Source organism: Hemiscyllium ocellatum, chromosome 11 (assembly GCF_020745735.1).
Source record: "Hemiscyllium ocellatum isolate sHemOce1 chromosome 11, sHemOce1.pat.X.cur, whole genome shotgun sequence".
Lineage (NCBI taxonomy): Eukaryota > Metazoa > Chordata > Chondrichthyes > Orectolobiformes > Hemiscylliidae > Hemiscyllium > Hemiscyllium ocellatum.
Genome location: NC_083411.1, coordinates 23,157,487 through 23,182,856, shown reverse-complemented (window position 1 = coordinate 23,182,856; position 25,370 = coordinate 23,157,487). Strand labels below are relative to the sequence as shown.

Sequence of the window (25,370 nt, the reverse complement as noted above, 5' to 3'; positions counted from 1 at the left end):
GCTTCCTTCTCGTTTTGCCCCCAGCTTCATATCTTCAGCAAACTTGTACAGATTACAATTTGTCCTTTTATTGAAATTATGGATAACCCAAACACTATTCTTTGCAGCACCCAACTATTGAAACTATTGCAATGTAAAGAAATACAGCAGCAAATCTGCACACAACCAGGCCCTCAAAAACAATTCATAGAAATCAGAGACCCTACAGCATGGAAACATGCCATTCGGCCCACTGAGTCCACACCAACCCTCCTATGAGCATCCCACTCAGACCCACCCCACCACCCCACATTTCCCATAGCTAATTCACCCAGTCTACACATCCCTTGGACTATTCAGAAGGACAGGAAAAAGAGTGGAAAGGCTGTAGTCATAGGGATTCAACTATAAGGGGAGTAGATAGGTGGTTCTGTGGTCGAAAACAAGACTGCTAAATGGTACGTTGTCTCCCAGTTGCACAGGTCAGGGATGTCTTAGATCGGCTGCAGAACATTCTCAAAGGGGCAGGGTGAACAGCCAGTTGTCATGGTGCATATGGGCATCAAGGATATAGGTAATAAACAGGATGAGGTCCGCAGAATTTAGGGAGTTAGGAGCCAAGTTAACCTCAGACGTAGTAATCTCAGGATTGCTACCAATGCCATGTGTTAGTCAGAGTAGGAATGATATAATAAGCAAGATGAATGTGTGGTAGAATAAGGAGGATGAATGTGTGGCTTGAGAGATGTTGGCGGAGGGAGACGTTCAGATTTTTGGGACATTGGGACCAGTTGTGGGAAAGGTGGGACGATTACAAACTGAATGGTCTACACCTGGTCCAGACTGGAACCAATGTCCTTGGGGGCGCTTTTGCTAATGCTGTTATGGGGGGTTTAAACTAATGTAGTAGGGGATTGGGAACCAAATGAGGTTACAGGACAGTAAGGAAGCAGTAACTAAAGCCTGTAAGGAACTAGATAATGAAGTCAGTGTGACGAAGCGGAAGAGGAGGCAGTGAGCAAATGATGAATGCTGAGGGACTGGTGGTCTGAGGTGCACTTATGTTAATGCAACAAGTGTAGTAGGTAAGGCGGATGAACTTAGGGCTTGGATTAGTACCTGGGAGTATGGTGTTATTGCTATTACTGAGATTTGGTTGAGAGAAGGGCATGATTGGCAGCTAAACATCCCAGGATATCAATGCTTCAGGTGGGATAGAGTGGGAGGTAAAAGGAGTGGAGGAGTTGCAAAACTGGTCAGAGAGGATATCACAGCTGTGCTGAAGGAGGGCACAATAGAGGACTCGAGCAATGAGGCAATATGGGCAGAGCTCAGAAATAGGAAGGGTGCGGTAACAGTGTTGGGGTTGTACTACAGGCCTCCTAATAGTGAACAATAGTGAATTGCTAATGTTATCCCATTGTTTAAGAAGGGTAGCAGGGACACTCCAGGTAATTATATACCGGTGAGCTTGGTGTCAGTGGTAGGGAAGCTGCTGGAGAAGATACTGAGGGATAGGATCTATTCCCATTTGGAAGAAAATGGGCTTATCAGTAATAGGCAGCATGGTTTAGAGTCTTAGAGTCATAGAGAAATACAGCACAGAAACAGACCCTTCAGTCCAACTCGTCCATGCTGACCAGATATCTCAACCCAATCTTGTCTCACCTGCCAGCACCCGGCCCATATCCCTCCAAACCCTTCCTATTCATATACCCATCCTGACGTCTTTTAAATGTTGCAATTGTACTAGCCTCCACCACTTCCTCTGGCAGTTCATTCCATACATGTACTACCCTCTGCATGAAAATGTTGCCCCTTAGGTCTCTTTTATATCTTTCCTCTCTCACCCTAAACCTATGCTCTCTAGTTCTGGACTCCCCTGCTCCAGGGAAAAGACTTTGTCTACTAATCCTATCCATGCCCCTCATGATTTTATAAACCTCTATAAAGGTCACCTCTCAGCCTCTGATGCTCCAGGGAAAACAGCCCCAGCCTGTTCAGCCTCTCCCTATAGCTCAAATCCTCCAACCTTGGCAATATCCTTGTAAATCTTTTCTGAACCCTTTCAAGTTTCACAACATCTTTCTGATAGGAAGGAGACCTGAATTGCACATAATATTCCAACAGTGGACTATCCAATGTCCTGTACAGCCACAACATGACCTCTCAACTCCTGTACTCAATACTCTGACCAATAAAGGAAAGCATACCAAACGCCTTCTTCACAGTCTTATCTACCTGTGACTCCACTTTCAAGGAGCTATGAACTGCACTCCAAGGTCTCTTTTCTCAGCAACTCTCCCTAGGGCCTTACCATTAAGTGTATAAGTCCTGCTAAGATTTGCTTTCTCAAAATGTGGCACCTCACATTTATCTAAATTAAACTCCATCTGCCACTTCTCAGCCCATTGGCCCATCTGGTCAAGATCCCGTTGTAATCTGAGGTAACCTCCTGTGCTGTCCACTACACCTCCAATTTTGGTGTAATCAGCAAACGTATAACTATACCTCTCATTCTCCTATCCAAATCTTTTATATAAAAATGATGAAAAGTAATGGACCCAGCACTGATCCTTGTGGCACTCCGCTGGTCACAGGCCTCCAGTCTGAAAAACAATCCTCCACCACCACCCTCTGTCTTCTACCTTTGAGCCAGTTCTGTATCCAAATGGTGAGGATTCCTTGTATTCCATGAGATCTAACCTTGCTCACTAGTCTCCCATGGGGAACCTTGTCAAATGCCTTACTGAAGTCCATATAGATCACATCTACCGCTCTGCCCTCATCAATCCTCTTTGCTACCTCTTCAAAAAACTCAATTAAGTTGGTGACACATGATTTCCCATGCATAAAGCAATGTTGAAGTGACAAAGTAACTTGATGGAGGAAGAGCTGTGGATGTCATATACATGGACTTTAGTAAGGCATTTGATAAGGTTCCCTGTGGTAGGTTGATGTTGAAGGTGAAGTCGCATGGTGTCAGGGTGTTCTAGCTAGATGAAAAAAAAACTGGCTAGGCAACAGGAAACAGAAAGTTGTAGTGGAAGGGAATTTCTCAAAATAGACGCCTGTGACCAATGGTGTTCCATAGGGATCCATGCTGGGACCACTTTTATTTGTTTTATATATATATATAAAAAAATGATTTGGAGGAAGGTATCGGTTGCCTGATTAGCAACTGTGCAGATGACACTAAGATTGGTAGAGTGACAGGTAGTGAAGGGGACTGTCAGAGAGTACAGCAGAATATAGATAGATTGGAGAGATGGCAGAGGAATGGCAGATGGAGTTCAATCCAGGCAAATGTGAGGTGATGCATTTTGGAAAATCCAATTCGAGAACGAAATATACAGTAAATGGAGAAGTCCTGAGAAAAATTGACGTAGAGAGATCTGGACATTCAGATCCATTTTTCCCTGAAGTTGGCAATCCAGGTCAGTAAAGTGGTCAAGGAGGCATACTTTCCTTCATTGGAAGGGATATTGAGGACAAGAGGTGGGAGGTCATGTTACAGTTGTATAGGACTTTGGTTCAGCCACGTTTGGAATACTGCATACAGTTCTGGTCACCACTTTACCGAAAGGTTGTGAATGCTTTGGAGAGGGTGCATAGGAGGTTCACCAGGATATAGCCTGGTATGGAGGGCACTAGCTATGAAGAGAGGCTGAATAGATTAGGATTACTTTCATTAGAAAGACAGAGGTTCGGGGGTACTTGATTGAGGTCGACAAAATCATGAGAGGTATAGACAGGGTGGATAGCAAAAAGCTTTTTCCCAGAGTGCGGAACTCAATTACTAGGGGTCACGAGTTCAAGTGAGAGGGAAAAGGTGGAACGATAGTATCATTTAAGATGGATCTAGACAGACACATGAATCGACAGGGAGCAAAGTGATACAGATCCTTAGAAAATAGACAGCAGGTTTAGATAGAGGATCTTGATCAACGCAGGCTTGGAGGGCCGAAGGGCCTGTTCCTGTGCTGTAATTTTCTTTGTTCTTTCTTAGAGGCCAGGAAGTGAGGAGTGTGACTCTAGTCTTCTTTAAATATGATGTTCATTTGATAAGGCAAATATAGGTTTTCCTCCAACAGATAACGTAGTCTGAGATGAAGACTATTCCAATGAGCAAAATGATTTTAAAGCAATATTAGTCAACTAAATTGCAAAACTATGATTGAAAACATTTTTTGATACCATTATTCAATTCCACACAGATAAAACATGGAACAAGTCAACAAAGCATTGCTATGTCCTCAAGACTGAATCCATTACAGCAATTAAATTTAACATCAAGTTGTTGTTCTACTCTATAAAACCAAGTGGTGAAGGATAGTGGTGCTTCTACGCATGAACAACACATCCCTACAACCCAGTGGGTTGCAATCTATAACTCTGGAGACACACACACTTCTAACATAGTTTTACAGCTCTCAAGTTTTTCCAGTTGGATCTAATTTCTTATGTTTTCTTTATGTTATTAAGTCAAGAAAAGTAAAAGCCTGGTTTTGCACAGTTAACATGCACCGCGTACAGTTAAACACTTAGAACATTCACTTAGAATGCATGTTGTTGATCAGCATTATAGACTCATTTAACATTTAGTTGTTTGGGACTGACTAAGCCTGAAGAATGGAAAATATTCGAATGAGTGAGAGTGGCTGCCCTTGGCACACTGGGCCAAAGGCACCCATGATGTCATCAAGAAGTCCTAGCAAAACTAAAGTCAATGGGAATCAGGTAGGAGTCATACCTCGCACAAAGGAAGATGGCTATGGGTGGGGAAGACGGCTCTGGGTGGGGAAGACAAAGCCAAAGACAAAGATTGTGCCTCGCTATATGTGACAATAATTCAACGCAATCATCTCAGCTCCAGGACATCTCCTCAGGGATTCCCCAGTGTCGTGTCACTGGCCCAGCCATTGTCAGATGCTTCATTAAAGAGCTCCTCTCCATTATAAGATCAGAGGTGTGGATAGTTGATCATGATTGCGCAATGTTCAGGACCAACATTCCCACTAAGCTGCACATGTGCGCAGCTGCTGTAATGTTCTACATGTGGCAATCACCATTGTCACGACAATTATAGAATTGACTTCTGGTTCTGGAAGTTAATGCCCCGCATAAATCTTGAAAGATTACGTAGCTGGTAGAAAAATTAGACTCGGTGCTCTTAGCACCATTCACGACTCCTCAGATTCTGAACAGTCTATATCCAAATTCAGCAAGACCTTGACAATGTTTGGGCTTGGGCTGATAAGTGTCATGTAACATTTATGCCACACAAACACCAGGCAGTAACCATATCCAACAAGAGAAAATTCAAGCATGCTCCCCACCTTAACATTCAATGACATCACCATTATTGAATTGCACACTATCAACATCTGACCTGGATCAGTCATATAAACACTGTGTCTAAAAAAAGCTGGTCAGACACTAGGAATACTGCAGCAAGTAACTCACCTCCTGATTCTGCAAAGCCTGTCCAAAATCTACAAAGCACAAGTCTGGAACCTGATGGGATAGCCTCCACTTGCCTGGATAAGTACAACTCCAGCAACACACATGAAATTCAACACTACCCAGGACACAGCAGTCTACTTAATTGGCACTCACCCAACAGCATCAACCTTCACTGTCACCAGCACAAATGTACAGCGATAGCAATGTATACCATCTACAAGATGCACTGCAAACATTTACCAAGGCTTCTTAGACAGTACTTTGCAAATTTGCAATTTCTACCATTTAGAAGGACAAGGGCAGCAGATACTTGGGAACACCACCACCTGCAAGGTCCCTCTAAGCCATTTACATCCTGACTTGGAATTATATTGCCATTCCTTCAACCTCGCAAGGTCAAAACTTTGGAACACCCTCCCAAAAGCCCAGCATATGGGTTTACCTACATCAGGTAGATTATAGCAATTCAAGAAGGTAGCTCACCTCCACCTTCTCAAGGGCAATTTTAAATGCTGGCCCAGTCAGCGATGCCCACATCCCATGAATGAATTTTAAAAGTTGCCAAAATGGTTTTCTATGACAGCATTATGTACATAGTGTTTGTGCCATGCTTCAGGTAAAGGGGCCAATACTCCCTAAAATTTAAGGTACACTCATATCCTTTGGGGGTTATGAAGAACAGTCACACTCTTCAGAAACCAAAAGGCTTTTGCCCGAAACGTTGATTTTACTGCTCCTCGGATGTTGCCTGAACTGCTGTGCTTTTCCAGCACCACTCTAACCTAGACTCTGGTTTCCAGCATCATTGTTTTTACCTAACTAAATTTCACCTATTTAGTTTGGCAAATTGAATATATTTACTTCAGAAATCTTATTGAAACATTGTGAGTCTGTGTATACAAGAACACAGATGGTTATTTTCCCCTGTTTCTTTAATGTGAATTAAGATCAGAAGAGATCTCCAGCTAATTTGGAAATAAATTTTAAGTGTTAAACTGCAGCAAAGAATTGCTGCACACAGCAAACAGTAACTTTGAATATAGAATTACAGCACATCAATGTAAGAGGGAAGTTTTCCCCTCATTTTGATAGTTGATATCATTGTAATTAGGGAGCCTTTCACTGAAATAGGTGAGTTAAATCAATCTAAAGCAGATTATGGTTTCTTTTCATTGACGTCCATTCACTTCAAGCTTGAATACATGGGATTATTCAGAAATCACTTCAAACGTCTGGCACAAAACCCTCATGACTTGAAAGTTAGTTCATTCAGTTAGTGGAGGCTTAACTGAAAGAAAAAATCAAGTTTTACAATAGTAACAGCATTTTGTTTTAAATCTACTAAAAATGGCATTAAATCATATCAAAATCTCGCTGTACACCAACTACAATAAAAAAAACAGCAAGTAATGGAGGCACTCAAATCTGCCAACATCGCACAGAGAACTGCAATCATCAGAAAACATCCCCCCACTCCCCAGCAACCTTATGATGAAAGCAGCTCATTGATGAAGCAGCTAATCATGGTTGGGTCTAGGACATCACCTAGAAAAGATCAGGGCTCTTGTGGTGCAGAGGTACTGTCCCTAACCTCTGGACCAGGAGACTTGGGCTCCAGTCCCATCTGCTTCAAAGGTGTGTAATAACATTTCTCAGCAGATGGATTCCAAAGATCGGAGGTTCTAAGAGGAGCTGGTGGCTCTTGTAACACAATGGCAGTGTCCCTACCTCTGAGCCAGAAAGCCCACTTTCAAGTCCCATCTGCTTCAAAGGTGCAGAATTGCATCTCTGAACAGTTTGATTAGGAAACTATTTAGCCTGAGGTGCTCCCGCAGAGATGTCCTGGAACTGAAGCGACTGATCTCAATCAGTGTAACCGCTTTTGTTTCTGCTGGGCATGATTCCAACCAAGAGCTGTCTCTCTGGTTCACTTCAATTTTGCCAGAGACCTTTTATGTTGGAGAAATCAGCAGATTTGGCAGCATCTGTGGAGAAAAATAAAAGGCCAACGTTTCGAGTCTCAAGCATTCACTGAATTTTGCTTTTATTCGCAATGTTTCACTTGCTCAAATGCTGCACAGTTCAGTCACTCATCTCAGTTAAAGCAAATGCTGGAAATGTGAAGTCCAACCAGAAACCCACCACTGCAGCTGGACATCCACATCTCCCTCCAAACGCTGCTTGACTTACTGAATATTCCCTGCATTTTCTCTCATTATCTTGCTTGGGAAAATCTACCACTTCCATAATTATTTCCGAAAAGATTCTGGTTTGGTTTAAGTGCTAAGCTTTGATATAACTCCCAACAAGGAGACACAAACAAAGCTCCATTGACTTGCAGCAAGCGTCATTCTTTCTGCTAAATGTAGCATACACTTTTCAAATAACATATGACACACAGCCTCTTCCCCCTGTTATTAGCCTTACGAACAGACCTCATATATTAGAATTGATCTTTCTCTGTAGCCGTGACACTATATTCTGCATTCACCACGTTAAACTCAATCACCAGGTTAATGAAAGCCAAAACACCATATGACAATAGACAATAGACAAAAGGTGCAGGAGTAGGCCATTCTGCCCTTCAAGCCTGCACCACCATTCATTATGATTATGACTGATCATCCTTAATCAGTATCCTGTTCCTGCCTTTTCTCCATAACCCTTGATTCCACTATCCTTCAGAGCTCTATCCAACTCTTTCTTAAATGAATCCAGAGACTAGGCCTCCACTGCCCTTTGGGGAAAAGCATTCACAGCCACCACTCTCTGGGTGAAGAAGTTTCTCCTTATCTCTGTCCTAAATGGTCTACCCTGTATTTTTAAGCTGTGTCCTCTGGTTCGGCACTCACCCATCAGCAGAAACATGTTTCCTGCCTCCAGAGTGTCCAAATCTTGAATAATTTTATAAGTCTCAATCCGATCCCCTCTCAGTCTTCTAAACTCAAGGGTATACAAGCCCAGTCGCTCCAGCCTTTCAGTGTAAGGTAATCCCGCCATTCCAGGAATTGACCTCGTGAACCTACGCTGCACTCCCTCAATAGCTAGAATGTCTTTCCTCAAATTTGGAGACCAGAACTGCACACAGTATTCCAGGTGCGATCTCACCAGGGCCCTGTACAGCTGCAGAAGAACCTCTTTGCTTCTATTCTCAATCCCTCTTGTTATGAAGGCCAGCATGCTATTAGCCTTCTTCACTACCTGCTATACCTGCATGCTTACCTTCAGTGACTGGTGTACAAGAACACCCAGATCTCTCTGTACTGCCCCTTTACCTGAATTGATTCCATTTAGGTAAGTGAATAACCATACATTTATCCACATTAAACTGCATCTGCCATGCATCTGACCACTCACCTAACTTGCCCAGGTCACCCTGTAATCTCCTAACATCCTCATCACGTTTCTGCCTGCCATCCAGCTTAGTATCATCAGCAAATTTGCTAATGTTATTGCTAATACCATCTTCTATATCATTAACATATATTGTAAAAATCTGCAGTCCTAGTACTGATCCCTGCGGTACCCCACTGGTCACTGCCTGCTATTCCGAAATGGAGCTGTTTATCACTACTCTTTGTTTCCTATCAGCCAACCAACTTTCAATCCAAGTTAGTTTTTGCCCCCAATACCATGCGCCCTAATTTTGCTCACTAACCTCCTATGTGGGACTTTATCAAAAGTTTTCTGAAAGTCCAGGTACACCACATCTACTGGATCACCCTCTTCTATCTTCAGAGTTATATCCTCAAAGATTCCAGAAGATTAGTCAAACATGATTTCCCCATCATAAATCCATGCTGACTCTGACCTATCCTGTTACTACTATCCAGATGTATCGTAATTTCATCCTTTATAATAGACTCCAGCATCTTTCCCACCACTGAGGTCAGACTAACTGGTCTATAATTTCCTGCTTTCTCTCTCCCACCTTTCTTAAAAAGTGGTATAATATTAGCCACCCTCCAATCCGCAGGAACTGATCCCGAATCTGTCGAACTCTGGAAAATAATCACCAACGCATCCACGATTTCTCGAGCCAACTCCTTCAGTACCTTGGGATGTAGACCATCAGGCCGCGGGGACTTATCAACCTTCAGACCTAACAGTCTCTCCAACACCAATTCCTGGCAAATATAAATTCCCTTAAGTTCAGGTCCTTCAGCCACTGTTACCTCAGGGAGATTGCTTGTGTCTTCCCCAGTGAATACAGATCTGAAGCACCAATTCAATTCTTCTGCCATTTCTTTGTTCCCTGTAATATATTCCCCTGTTTCTGTCTTCAAGGGCTCAATTTTAGTCTTCACCATTTTTTAGCTTTTCACAAACCTAAAAAAGCTTTAACTATTCTCCTTTATATTATTAGCCAGTTTACCTTCGTACCTCATTTTTCCTCCGCATATTTCCTTCTTAGTAATCTTCTGTTGTTCTTTAAAATCTTCCCAGTCCTCTGTTTTCCCACTTATCTTTGCTATGTTATACTTTTTCTCTTTTAACTTTATATGTTTCTTAACTTCCCTCGTCAGCCACAGCCACCCATGCCTCCTCCTAGGATCTTTCTCCTTTTTTGGAATGAACTGATCCTGCAACTTCTGCATTATACACAGAAATACCTGCCATTGTTCCTCCACTGTCATCCCTGCTAAGGTATTGCACCATTGAACTTTGGCCAGCTCCTCCCTCATAGCTCCATAGTTTCCTACATTCAACAGAAATATTGTCACTTCCGATTGTAACCTCTCCCTCTCAAATTGCAGATTGAAGCTTATTGTATTATGGTCACTACCTCCTAATGGCTCCTTCACTTCGAGATCCCTGACCAATTCTGGTTTGTTACACAATACCAGATCCAGAATTGCCTTCTCCCTGGTCGGCTCCAGCACCAGCTGTTCTAAGAATCCATCTCTGAGGCACTCCACAAAATCTCTTTCTTGAGGTCCAATACAATCCTGATTCTCCCAGTCTACCTGCATGCTGAAAGCCCCCATAACAACTGTAGTAACATCTTTGCAACAGGCCAATTCAACTTACATCTGACATCCAGACTACTGTTTAGGGGCCTGTAGATGACTCCCAAGAACATCCTTTTACCCTTAGTATTTCTCAGCTCTACCAACACTGACTCTACATTCCCTGATTCTAGGTCCCCCCCATGCAAGGGACTGAACATCATCCCTTACCAACATGGCCACCCCACCCCCTCTGCCCATCAGTCTGTCCTTACATGTAGCCTTGAATATTCATTTCCCAGGCCCTGTCCACTTGAAGCCACTTCTCAGTTATCCCCACAATATTGTATCTGCCAATTTCCAAAAGAGCCTCAAGCTCATCCATCTTATGTCTAATGCTTCGTGCATTCATGCATAGTATTTTTAATTGGTTACTGCCCTCACCCTTCCCATCAACCCCTATTTCACTCAACCTTACAGCATGATCCCTTTCTGAGTTTTCTGCCTCATTGATACAGTTGTCTTTCTTGACTTCTCTTGTTCTAACTTTCCCTTCAATTTCCTTCTTAAACATCCAGTTTGTTCCCCCCTCCCCCTCCGCTACTCAGTTTAGACGTAGCTGTATAGCAAACCTGCCTGCCAGAATGCTGGTCCCTCACCTATTAAGGTGTAAACCGTCTCTCTTGTAGAAGTTATGCTTACACATGACAATAATAAATCAAACAGCATACATATAACGTGCTAATCACGTTTTATATCAAAGAGACAGCGTGTAGATGCAGCAACTTTGCGACTTGGGCGGATTTTCTTTGCAAGTTGGACAGGCGCAGTTTCAGTCGCTGACGACCTGGACAATTGGTACACTCACCAGTTTTAAACTGGATGCTCGAGTCGCTAAGAGCCTCCAACTCATTCAGGAGCATCACGTAGAGAATGCCGAACGAGTTCTGGATGCCGAAAATGGAGCCGTTGCACCAGGTGGTGGCGAAAACCACGATCCAGCCGAAGCCGCCTTCAGGCACAGGGGAGCCGGACTGTGCTCCCGGAGCGGAGGCCGCCTGTGGTGATAACTCGGGGGCGCTGTCCTCGGGCTGCAGCTCACCCACTTCGCCCATCTCCACCGTCTGCTTCAGCTCTGTCGCCTCGCCGTCCATTCCCTCTCCCCTTTCGCTGCCAGCCAGCTAGCTGCGTGCACTTGTTTTCCCGATCAGTCTGGTCTGCACCCGATGGTTTTATATAATGTGGTTTTTTTTTTGGCCTGACTTTAACCAGAGGCTGCTCCGATCTACAGTCACAGCCCGGGAGCGAGTTTTCTCTGTAAACATACAAAAATCCCAAGTGTTAGCGTGCGTGTCGTCGCCCGCTGTCTGCCTGTTGCCAGAATAAATGGAACTATCAAAATCAATCAGTTCCAGAGGAAACGAATCCCCGGACAGTACATAAACAGCAGACGCTCCGCCTCTATAGCCATTCTACACAGAAAGATAAAAGAGAGAGGGTAGAGAAGTAGGTGGATAAAATTGGTCAGGTCTCTGACTCAGTAGCCTGAAGCAGGACTCATTCCAAACTTGCACTCCCATCCCACGATACTTATAAACAGCCATACACAGACAGATGGGGAATATTTGTAGTAGCACTCAATCTGTTCCAGGTCCTGCTTCTCTCCAATAAAGCTGATTGACCGACTGAAGACCTCTAACTTTTTTTTTCTTTTTTTTTAACAGCAGCTTTCCCAGTACGTGCCCCTTTAGTTTGAGGGACAGTTATAATATGAATTTGAAGTTTCAATATTCAGTCGTCTCCTGTTCCAGTTATTTGGAAACTAGGTTAAAATAAATGGCCATGATTTGAACGTGCAGGTGTTGGACTGGGGTGGACAAATCACACAACACCATCATTCTATTAGTTTTAAAATAATGATGGAAAAGGATTTAAAAAGTTGAAGTTCTAAATTGCAGGAAGGTTAATTTTGACAGGCAAGAACTTTCAAAAGCTGATTGGGGGCAGGTGTTCGCAGGTAAAGGGATGGCTGGAAAATGGGAAGCCTTCAGAGATGAAATAACGAAAGTCCAGAGACAGTATAGTCCTATTAGGTTGAAAGGAAAGGCTTGTAGGTGTAGGGAATGCTGGATGACCAAAGACATTGAGGTGAAAATGTGTTGCTGGAAAAGCGCAGCAGGTCAGGCAGCATCCATAGAGCAGGAGAATTGACATTTCGGGCATGAGCCCTTCTTCAGGAATGAGGAAAGTGTGTCCAGCAGGCAAAGATAAAAGATAGGGAGGAGGGACTTGGGGGAGGGGTGTTGGAAATGCAATGGGTGGAAGGAGGTCAAGGTGAGGATGATAGGTCAGAGTGGGGGTGGGGGCGGAGAGGTCAGGACCTTACAAGAGGAACTTAGAGACATTGAGGATTTGGTTAAGAAAAAGAAGGAAGCATATGTCAGGTATAGACAGGATACATTGAGTGAATCCTTAGAAGAGTATAAAGGCAATAGGAGTACACTGAAGAGGGAAATCAGGAGGGCAAAAAGGGGACATGAGGTAGGTTGGCAAACAGGGTTAAGGAGAATCCAAAGGATTTTATAAATACGTTCAGGACAAAAGAGTAATTGGGAGAGAATAGGGCCCCTCAAAGATCAGCAAGGTGGACTTTGTGTGGAGCCGCAGGAGATGGGAGAGATACTAAACAAGTATGTTGCATCAGTGTTTACTGAAGGACATGGACGATATAGAATGTAGGGAAATAGATGGTGACATCTTGAACAATGTCCATATTACAGAGGAGGAAGGGCTGGATGTCTTGAAATACATAAAAATGGATAAATCCCCAGGACCTGATCAGGTCATACTTGTTTGAAATGGGGATAGTGATAGAAGACTCCTGCACTAACTGCCTATCTCCCTTACCTTTCCTGGAGTTAACCCATCTATGTGGTTGTATCTGTGACTTACCCCCCTTCCTATAAGTGTCATCCATCACATCCCCTTGCTTTTATAAATTCCTCATTGTGTCTCCATTAGATTTGATAGGATTCGCAACCAACAGCATTTATTGCAGGTATAATCCTCAGTAACCCTTAAACTCTCCCTAAACTCCTACATCCAACAAGAAGTGCATATCACTCTACTAAAAGCCATTTTTGCTCCTTCAAAATCTCCAGACCAAGAAAATAGCACCATCGTATTCATCTACAAAACACTGCTCCAGGTTAAATTAATAGTTATGGCTTATTTTTAAGTTTAATCAAGAGACATATTTCAATAAAACATATAATTGAAGAAGAACCCACTCTACTCACTACTGCAGATTTTAAGGCCACGCTTAAATATTCACTTTTGTTTCTGTGCTGTGACCTCTGCCAAACAGGTTCCTCCAAGATTAGTTGTGAATTTTACTGTTTGTTAATTTTCCCAGACACACTCAAATGTCCAGCAATACATGAATTCAAACAGCAAAGGCAAACAGTAAGGTGTACCCTAGAACTCTTTGGGAAGGTAGGGAAGTGATTGCTGGGCCTCTTGCTGAGAAATTTGCATCATTGATAGTCACAGGTGAAGTGCCAGAAGACTAAGGTTGGCTAACGTGGTGCCACAATTTAAGAAGGGTGGCAAGGACAAGCCAGGGAACTATAGATCAGTGAGCCTGACATCGGTGGTGGACAAGTTGTTGGAGGGAATTCTGAGGGACAGGATGTACACATATTTGGAAAGGCAGGGAGTGATTAGGGATAGTCAACATGGCTTTGTGCGTGGGAAATCATGTCTCACAAACTTGATTGAGTTTTTTGAAGAAGTAACAAAGAGGATTGATGAGGGCAGAGTGGTAGACATGATCTATATGGATGTCAGGGGGTAAAAAATGAGGTCTGCAGATGCTGGAGATCACAGTTGAAAATGTGTTGCTGGTTAAAGCACAGCAGGTCAGGCAGCATCCAAGGAATAGGAAATTCGACGTTTCGGGCATACGCCCTTCATCAGGAAGGGCTTCCTGATGAAGGGCTTATGCCCGAAACGTCGAATTTCCTATTCCTTGGATGCTGCCTGACCTGCTGTGCTTTAACCAGCAACACATTTTCAACTATATGGATGTCAGTAAGGCATTTGACAAGGTTCCCCATGGGGGACTAGTTGGCAAGGTTAGATCTCATGGAATACAGGGAGACCTAGCTATTTGGATACAGAACTGGCTCCAAGGTAGAAGACCTTCTACTTATCAGATCGAATGGATTGGTGGTGGAGGATTGTTTTTCAGACTGGAGGCCTGTGACCATTGGAGTGCCACAAGGATCGGTGCTGGGTCCACTATCTTTCGTCATTTGTATAAATGATATGCCAAAATTGGAGATGTAGTGGACAGCGAAGAAGGTTGCCTCAGATTACAACAGGATCTTGATCAGATGGGCCAATGGGCTGAGGAGTGGCAGACGGAGTTTAATTCAGATAAATGCAAGGTGTTGCATTTTGGAAAAGCAAATCTTAGCTGGACTTATACACTTAATGGTAAGGTCCTAGGGAGTGTTGCTGAACAAAGAGACCTTGGAGTGCAGGTTCATAGCTCCTTGAAAGTAGAGTCGCAGGTAGATAGGATAGTGAAGAAGGCGTTTGGTATGCTTTCATTTACTGGTCAGAACATTGAGTACAGGAGTTGGGAGGTCATGTTGCGACTGTACAGCACATTGGTTAGGCTACTGTTGGAACATTGTGTGCTATTCTGGTCTCCTTCCTATTGGAAAGATGTTGTGAAACTTGAAAGGGTTCAGAAAAGATTTATAGGGACGTTGTCAGGGTTGGAGGATTTGAGCTATAGGGCGAGGCTGAACAGGCTGGGGCTGTTTTCCCTGGAGCATCGGAGGCTGAGTGACCTTATAGATGTTTATAAAATCATGTGGGGCATGGATAGGATAAATAGACAAAGTCTTTTCCATATGGTGGGGGAGTCCAGAACTAGAGGGCATAGGTTTAGGGTAGGAGGGGAAAGATATAAAAGACACCTAAGGAGCAACATTTTCATGCAGAGGATGGTGCGTGAATGGAATAAGCTGCCAGAGGAAGTGATGGAGGCTGGTACAATTGCAACATTTAAAAGGCATCTGGGTGGGTGTATGAATAGCAAGAGTTTGGAGGGATATGGGCCAGGTGCTGGCAAGTGGGACTAGATTAGGTTGGGATATCTGGTCTGCATGGATGAATTGGACTGAAAGATCTGTTTCCATGCTGTACATCTCTATGACTCTACTAGACTATAACCTGGTGTTGTGTGATTTAAAAAAAAAATTGCAGTAGTTACACAATTGGCAAACCTTTCAATACTTGAGCATAGGAGGTTGACAGGTAAACTTATAGAGAAGTTTATAAAATCAAGAGGAGTATAGACAAGGTTAATGATAGGTCTCTTTTCCCTAGGTTGGGGGGGATTTCAAACCAGCAGGCACATTTTCAAGGTGAGAGGACAGGGATTTTAAAAGGATATAAGTTTTTTACAGAGAGGGTGGTTCGCATGTGGAATGAACTTCCTAAGGAAGTGGTGGGTGTGGACACAATTACAAAGTTTAAAAGACACTCAGATAAGTGCATGAATAGAAAAGATTTGGAGGGATGTGGGCCAGGAACAGACAGTTGGGTCTAGTTTAGTTTGGGATTCTGCTTAGCATGGACTGGTCCAGAAGGGTCTGTTCCTGTGCTGTATGACTCTATAACTCTATGACTAGTTAATTCAGAATTTTCCAAAACTGTATTCTTGGGAGATTGAACCCAGCACAGGGGAGAGATTGGGCCCTCATGGGGAGGGTGACCCAGTGTGGGGAAAGTCCAGTGTGGAACGTCTGCAGGCTTATAGCTAAGGAAGAACTGTAATGCTGAACTTTTAACTTTATTTCTGCATTTTTCTACTTTATACTAAGAAGAAGAAATGTAGTGTTGAACTTTTAAATTAGATCGTTATTTTTCTACTTCTTACCTAAGAGTTTGTACCTAGATCTTTCAAAGTGTACTGGCAACCTCTTGTGATGATATTCAGTGACTGACCTCCTTGGTAAACAAATAACAAAAATGAAATTTATGGTCTATTAAGTCATGTTTCACTTTGGGATCTGACTTGTTCAATATTACCATCAGCTGAGATCATAACAGAAATTACTGATCAGTTAGTAACCTCAGTAGTAAGGAAATTGCTCAAATCTATTATTAAAGACATGGCAATTATACATACAAAAATTCATAACATGATTAAGCAGAGTTAACATGGATTTATCAGAGAGAAATTAAATTTTGAGGCTATAACCAGTAAGGTGAATAACAGACACTCAATGGATCTAGTTTATACAAATTTATTTATAAAACGTATTTTAAAAAGTGCCGGCTAAGTGTTACTTACACAAGTAGGTTTCATGAGGTTGGGAATAATAAATTAGGTTGGCCAATGAACTGAAAACAGAGAGAAGTAACAAATGGGTAGGCAGGTTATAATTAGCTGAGTACTACAAGGACCAATGCTTGAGTTTTAGCTGTCTACTGCCTGTATCAATGATAGCTGAGGGGAGTGAGTATAATGTATCCAAGCATACCAATGATACAAAAAATAAGGTGCAAGGAAGACACAAATGGGTTACAAATGAATATGGATTGGTTGATTAACTGGGCGATAAAGTGACATCTGAAAAATATATTGGGGTAGTATAAAGTTATCCTCTTTAACAGGAAAAATATAAAAATAGATTTTTTTAAAAATTGTGACAGAATAGGAAATGTTTGTGTTCAGAGTCATGATACATGAATTGAAGAAAGTTAACATGCAGATTCAGCAAACAACTTCCACTATCTTCTTGCTGTTGTCACATCATTGCTGTGAGATTTTCTTGGTTCTTTTACTTCCTTCTTTTCCATAATCCCAGATAAAAATAACAATACAGAATGTCTTAAGTTCATTCATCCAGTTCATCCTTCTCCCTCCGAGGACCTTCTTTCTTAAATGATTCCAGGGCCTTTATCTCCACTGCTTTATCTAGTAATCCATTATATTCTGAACAACATACAAATGAGAATTTGTAGATAACAGTCTGATGAAACATCTTTTACCCGAAACATGGATGACATCTCTCGCATATAAATGAAATGCAGTCTGCTTAGCAACACTTTCTCTCATATTCTTTGTTGCACATTTCAATGCATAGTATCTTTACATTTCTCTGTTCACACACGTTACATTAAACAGGACAGGTACTGATCAAATATCGTAATATCTGGATTGCATACCTTAGAAGTGATAGCAGAATCTTATGTTTTTCTGCTTAGATGTGAATGGTGTTGAGTTTGTGGAGTGAGACTCAGCGCAAGAACGAGTTTTCTTGCAATGTCTTACCAGATCCACCAGTTTATTCGCCATTGCCAACATAATGATGAGTGTCTCTGTGCCACCTAAACATGTGCTGTTCCCAGAAGTTGCCACTCACTGGATATCTGCCATAAGACCAGTATCATTGTGGCTCTGCCAGCTTTAAGAGCAGATGCCAGAGCACTGTGACTGGTGATAGTTGACAAGGCTAAGTTGGCACCAAGGTTCACCAACAGTAACCTGGAGGACCTGGTTGATGGGATGATGCAGAGGAGGGTCATCCACTTGCTGGATGACTGGCAGAGATGGCATATTTCTGACCAGGCAAAATGTCTGCCTGGTCAGAAATGGCAACCCAGATCAGTGTCTTATTTAGGGGTCAGAGGGCAGCACTTTAGAGAGAATAAAGATGTCGTAATACAATTATTTGGAACTTTGGTAAGACTACATTTGGAGTACAAGACCTAGAGCTTTTAGTGTGATCTCCTTACCTATGAAAAGATATACTTGCTTTAGAGGGACTGCAACCTCGATTCACTAAACTAATTCCTGGGATGGAGGGATTGTAAAGATTAAATAGACCTTTATTCTTTGGGGTTTAGAAGAATGAGAAGTGACATCATTCAAACAAACGCAATTCTGACAGGACTGACTGGAGAGATATTTCCTCCAACTGGGAGGACCTAGAACCAGGGAAAACAGTCTCAGAATAAGGGTACATCATTTAAGACTGAGATTGGAGGAAGCGTTTTCAGTCAGAGTATGGCAAGGCTTTGGAAATTCTCTGCTGTGTAGGTTCAATCATTCAGCCATGTATGTTCAAGACAGAGATCAAAAAATTTCTACATATTAAAGAAATCAAAGGATAGCAGGATGATGCAGGAAAATAGCATTGAAATAGTAGATCAGTCATGATCTCATTGACTGGAAGATTGAGCTCAGTGTGCTGAAGGGCCTACTCCTGTTTCTATTTCTTATGTTCTTACATTATTCCCTGTGATCTTGAATGCCATGCGCTGCATACATTCTGGCTTTACATGAGCTGCACCATAATGAGAAAGATTGTGACTCATCAAATGTACAATTGATATACAACTGTGCTTGTAATCCTGCCTACAACCCTAAGAGCAATCATGATGCATTCATTCAGTGCCAGTCCACTGTTCCAACCTTTTAGCCACCATGTTAACCAGATGCTGGCTGCTGGATAACAAGAACTATCAGTTCTAGATTTGACTTATAAATCTCATCTGCAATGCAAACCCACATGGCCAGTATTGAAAGCTACACTGCCACAAGGAACATAAGTAATGATTGGTGTGATGAAGTAAAGGTTCTGTCGCCTCAATTGCTCACTGCAGTATTGTCTTCCTTTAAGACTTACTTTAAACACTAGTTTGTATATGGCTTCTATCACCTCTCTGACTCTTGGCTTTAGGCTTGGGATCAGTATTTCCCTGAAGCAACGGACAGATGATTTTTCTTTTGTTTGCTCACTGATGATTGCTCAATGTTCAGCACTATTCACAACTCCTCAGATACTGAAAGAGTTCATATTCAGATGCAGCATTACCTGGACAATGCCCCAGGCTTGGTATGAAAAGTGGCAAATAAGTTTAATGCCACACAAATGCCAGGCAATGACAATCTCCAATAAGAGACAATCTAACCACTGTCCCTTGACATTCAATGGTTTTACCATCACTGCATCCCCCATTATCAACCCTGGGGGTTACTATGGACCAAAAACATAATTGGGCTGGCTACAAGAGTAGGTCCTACAAGAGGCTAGGCATACTGCAGTGAGTACCTCACCTCCCTGACTCCCCAAAGCCTCACCACTTTGTAAAAGGCACATTGGGAGTGTGATGGAATACTCCCCAGTTATCTGGAAGAGTGCAACTTCAGTGATACTTAAGAACAAAGAACAAATCTTAATACCCAAGGTAGAGCAGCCTGTTTGATTAACACCATATCCATAAACGTCCATTCCCTCCACGATTAACACTTACTAGCAGCAATGTGTACTATCGACAAGATACCCTGCAGAAATTCATCAAAGATCCTTTGACAGTACCTTCCAAACCCAGATAATTTCCATCCAGAAAGACAAGGGCAGCAGATACATCCAGTTCCATTCCAATCCACTCACCATCCTGACTTGGTAAGATGTTGTTGTTCCTTCAGTGTTGTTGGGTTAAGATCCCTCCCTTATGGCATTGTGGGTCTACCTACAACACATAGACTGCAGCAGTTCAAGAAGGCAGCTCACTACCACCTTCTCAAGGGAAACGAGGCACAGGCAATCAATACTGGTCAGCATCTGTAAATAAAGAAAAGCTCTTGCTGCCTATGGACGTGGACTGCTCAGTACTTGAGAAGTCATGAATAGTGCTGAACATTGTGTGATCATCAGCAAACATCCCCACTTCCAACCTTATGATGAAAGGAACGTCCTTTAAAAAGGTGGTTGAACACGGACACTATCCTAAGGAATTCCTGCAGAAATGTTCTGGAACTGAGTTGATTGCCCTCCAACCACATCCATTCTCTTTTATGTTAGATGGGACTCCAGGCAGTGGAGTGATTTCCCCCACGTTCAGTTGACTCCTATTCAGCTCAAGCTCGTGGATGCCATATTTGTCCAAGTAAAGCCTTGATGTTATCCCCTCTACAATTCAGCTCTTTTGTCCATGTTTCCACCAATGGTGTAATAAGGCCAGGAGTTCAGTGAATCTGGTGGAACTCAAACTGGGCATCAGAGAGCAGGTTATTATCGAGTGATTGCCACTGTCAAGGACACCTTTCATCACTTTCTTGATGATTAAGTGTGATTAATGGAGTGACATTTGGCTGGGTCAGATTGGTCATGCGCTTTGTGGACAGGACACACCATTGCAATTTACTGGGTAATTACAGGACTGCAGTTATACTGAATTCGCTTGGCTAGGGGCACAGCTAGTTATGGGACACAAGTCTTCAATACTATTGTCGGAGTGTTGTGAGAGCCCCTAGTTATTGTAGTATTCTGTGCTTTCAGTTGTTTCTTGATATCAAGGGAAGTGAAATGAACTGGCCAAAGATTGGCTCATCATATGTGATGGTTAAGACTTAAGAGGAACCCAAGAACGATCATCCGTTTGGCATGACTACCTGAAGATACATGCAAATCATTCAGGCTGGCATTTTGTATTGATATATTTGGCACCACCATTGTTGAGTGGGGTGAATGGGGGGGGGGGGGGGCTATTTGTGGCATCTTTTCTTCTTGTTAGTTGTTTAATTGTTCACCACCATTTACAACTGAATATGTTAAGACTGCTGAGGGCATTCATTGAACCTTCCTGGGTGGCAATAATTGGGTAATAGAAAGTAATGAAGGATGCTTCATGCCACGAGGTTGTAGATTGTGTTTTGAGTACAATTCTGCATCTGGCTGATTGCTCACAGCAGTTCATTGATGCCAAGAGTTGAGTTGCTAGATATACTTAAAATCAATCTCATTCACTATGATGGCAGTGCTACACAATGTTGGTTTTCACATTGTGAAGGCAGGCCTTCATCTCCGCAAGTACTATTTAATGGTCATTTTTACTCATACTGCCATAAAGAAATTCATGTATCAGGTAGGTTGGTGAGAAGGATAAGTAAGCTTTTTCCTTTAGCTGGTTCTTTCAACACCTGCTGTAGATCCAGTCTAGCAGCAGAATCCTTTACAACTCCATCAGTTATGATGTTAAAAATCACACAACACCAGGTTATAGGCCAACAGGTTTAATTGGAAGCACACTAGCTTTCGGAGCGTCGCTCCTTCATCAGGGGATCCTTCATCTCCAAATCAGTAATGATGCTATTTACTCATTCATAGGGAAGGACTTGAGTTTCCCACCCAATGACAACAATTATCAATCCTAAGACATTTTCACTGCTTCCCTGCATACAGATAAATCTGTACATGGTTTCTAGTGAGAGAACAATAGAAAAAATACCCTTCTATTAGGACTCAAAACTTTCTCATTAAACCCAGCCAGTTGTAGCAAAATCTAATTCAAATCATGTCAGCACATTGTGCATGTGGAATGTATGTGACAGATGAAAGAAGGTTCAGAAGATGAGTCATACTGGATTCAAAACATTAACTTTCTTCTCTCACCACAAATGGTACCAGACTTGGCCTTTGGTTGGTTGGTGGATTAAGTTTAGCTATTGCACCCTCTTGTGGGCAAGCTATGTTGACTATAATAGTATATTAATTCAAGTGTACTACTACATTGGCTAAGTGTTTAGGAATGCAATTTTTTTTGTAGAACAAAAATAAAGGCAGCTTAATTGAAGAAATTTTTTTTAAATAATTGAATTTTGTTATTGAGGTCAGTGGGTGCAGTTAAATATCTGCTGGTAGACAGTTTGAGGTGGTACTCTTTAGGTTCAGGTGAATCAGGGAAAATTCAAGTCTATTGTTTCATTAACTTTGCCTTCCACAGTCAAATCAGATGGAGATTCAAAAAAAAATTTTGTGGCTACGGTGAGTAGTGATAATTTTACCTTTTCATCCAATTGACAACTGCTTTGATTCTATCCTAGCTTAAAATGGCAGTAAAATCCTCAAATACATATACACACACACACACACATCAAGTGTGCACATGCATTTGGCTCATCACACACTAGTGGCATGGGATCTCCACCTGAACTGGCACTCAAGGCCTTACTTTAAATGGTGCATCACACTTGGGAGTACTCCCTCCACATTATTCCAACTTGATGGCTTCTTTGACTTTAATTTGCATTTTCTTTTAGATAAAAAGAAATAGTGGCGGAGTGCTGGAATGTACAAGGTTACTCACATTAATCCCCTTCACTGAGGGAATGTATCTATTCATCACAGGGTACAAAAAAAAAGTTTAAAATCACACAACACCAGGTTATAGTCCATCTGGTGTACTTCCACCTAAAACCTGTTGGACTATAACCTGGTGTTGTGATTTTTAAACTTTATACACCTCAGTCTAACACCAGCATCTCCAAAAAGTTATTTTTACAGCCAGTTTCCATTGTATTTTTCCATTTAAAATTTGCTTTCTTAAATCTTGACACCAGAAAAATCTTTATTTTTCAATATCCCAGAACAGTTTGAGATACTCTCAGACAAGAAAATGAGTCTAGTTACCTTTGAACTTCAGTTAATTTACTTTTTGAATTGTAGCAAATAAAACTCCTTGATGTAGAGAAGTGTTTTAATAGGATTGAGGTGCCCTCAGGAACAAATAGCTTGTATACAATTATTGGAAGCAACTAGAAACACAAATGACATAATCAGCTTTATTGTCAAGCCTCTGGGATATACAAAGAAAATAAAGGAAATTATGCTATGTGAATAACTTTGGAACTGTGATGTACAGTAGTTTCATTAGGAAGGAGTTGAAGAAGCTCACCATGAGATGAAACATTTTACCATCGAACAATGTTCAGTAAAATCAGGCTTACAACCGAGGGGTTTGGAAGAATGAGAAGTGATTTAATCAATACTAAAGGCAACTTGACAGTAGTGGTTAACAGACTAATGTGGCTGGAGTGTTTTGAACTGCAGAAGGCAAAGTGTCAGAAGTGGTCATAAGCAATGAGAAGTTTTTTCCCTTGGTTGTGTAGCTTTGTATTTCTGCACAAGAGAATTGTGACACTTAAATGATTATGGCCTCTATTTACAAATCAATGTAACTCCTATTTGTGCAATGGTGCCTTTGTTTGGATGCAGATCAAAATCATTTAAAGTTAAGTCTAAAGTTTTATTAATAAGTGCTGGAAATTACAAAAAGAAATTTGTATAATTCTCCCCTCACCCAAACCAGAGGGGAAAAAAAAGTTAACTAGTACAATTATGAAGCCAAAAATGTACCAAAAACCTTGACTTTTTCACCTAGTTAAACAAGGAAATACAAGTGATTCCAGCTCTCAACTAAAACAAAAGGTGGATGGCTTAAGCGCCCTCAAGATCAATGGTTTATTTACTCACACACTGATGTGGGCTTCATTGAACAAGCCAACATTTATTGCCTATCCTTGATAGGACAATAAAACTGTCTTATAGAACTATTCCAGTCCATGCACTGAAGTTTATTGTGGAGGGAATTACAGAATTTTAAGCCAACATGAAAATAGTGAATGGCAGCTGATGTTCCCATATATTGGAAAGAGTAGCAGCTTATAGGTTTAAGAGATGCTGCTTAAAGCATCTTTGGAGATTTTCTATCTTGTAGATAGTTTTAAGTAAGCAGTTGCTTTGTCCTGGATGGTGTCAAGTTTAAGTGTTGTTGGAGGTGCACTCATCTGGATGCTTAGAGTGTATTCCAGGACACTCCTGACTGGTGCCTTGTAGATGGTGGTCAGGCTTTGGGGAGTTAGAAGAGGAGTTACTGGATGTATTCAGTCTCTGATCTGCTAGTCACTACATTTTGACCAGAAAACAACTAGACAAGCTATCCAAGGTAACCCCAGGTTATTGGTAATAGAGATTTCTACAATTGCAATGGTCATTGCCTGCTAGGCTTGTTGTTACTTACCACACAATTAGTGTGGTGCTGGAAAAGCAAAGCAAGTCAGGTAATATCCAAAGAAGTTGATGAATGGCTTATGCCCAAAACATTGATTCTCCTGCCTGACCTGCTGGGCTTGACTCTAGTCTCCAGTCCTCACTTTCTCCTCCTGGTCACTCAACAGCCCAAGTCTGGCTAGTAGGGAATTTGGTCTTGGACTACTTCAGTACAAAGTGGTGCTGATGAATGAACTGCCCCCTGTATCAGGTCAGATCAGGCAAAGTCTTTGATGAAGCAGCTAATGACAGCTTAGGATGTTACCCTGAGGAACCCCTGCAGAGATACCAGAGGTGACTAACCATTAACCCAGTGTCAAGTAACTCCAACCAGTTCAGAGTTAACTTTGATTCCCAAATCAATGCCTGCTGCCAAATGCAGTCTCAATAAAGACAAACCCTCACTTTACTATTCTTTTGTACACCAGGATGCATTGCACAAGCAAAAATCAGAAGAATTGTTATTTGCTATCATAAAATGAGGTATCTTGACTATGCCTAGGGGCTTGTGAAGAGTAAACAAGAGTCACAAGAGTTGTGACATTAACATTTTCTCTCCACAAAATGCTGCTAGATCAGAGTTTCTCCAGGTACATGTTTTTGTTTCAAGTATCCAGCATGTGCAGTTTTAAGTTTTACAGCACATGATCTATTAGCAATCACAAAAATCCAGAGGAAACATGAGAATGGCAAATAGCTGCTTTCTAGAAAGAAAGAGAGTCCAAAATAAAAGAGGATTATGGGTTATAGTATCTAAAATTGGATTCAACATTCCAGAAGACTACAATTGCCCAACTACAAAAACAAGGCTGTGCTCCACTAGAGCAGACAAATGATAGAGATCAGCAGGAAAAACAGGTAGTTTAAAAAAAAGTGACCAAAGAATAAATTGAAGTGATCAAAAGATCAAAACTATTTTCCATGCTCTGCTGTGGGACAGAGTGAAATCCACATGTAAATGAATTTGCAATGGCTTTTCGTAACTAAGTTGGATGATACATCAGAAGTTCTATAGCACTACAAATATTACATGCTGTATAAAAAAAATATCAGAAAG

The 25,370-nt window shown here is 41.8% G+C and overlaps 1 protein-coding gene across 2 annotated transcripts in view; it reads right to left on the bottom strand.

Annotated features, from left to right (window-relative positions):
* Positions 1–11,946, bottom strand: part of LOC132820132 (monocarboxylate transporter 8-like) — a 76,363-nt gene extending 64,417 nt beyond the window's left edge. Inside the window, exon 1 of one of the 2 annotated variants that reach the window (XM_060832073.1) lies at positions 11,263–11,946. In XM_060832073.1, the coding sequence (XP_060688056.1) occupies positions 11,263–11,548 (286 nt within the window). In that variant the 5' untranslated portion in view covers positions 11,549–11,946. The remainder of the gene's footprint in view (positions 1–11,262) is intronic. The other variant, XM_060832072.1, reaches the window with a different exon arrangement.
* Positions 11,947–25,370: the final 13,424 nt, after the last annotated feature.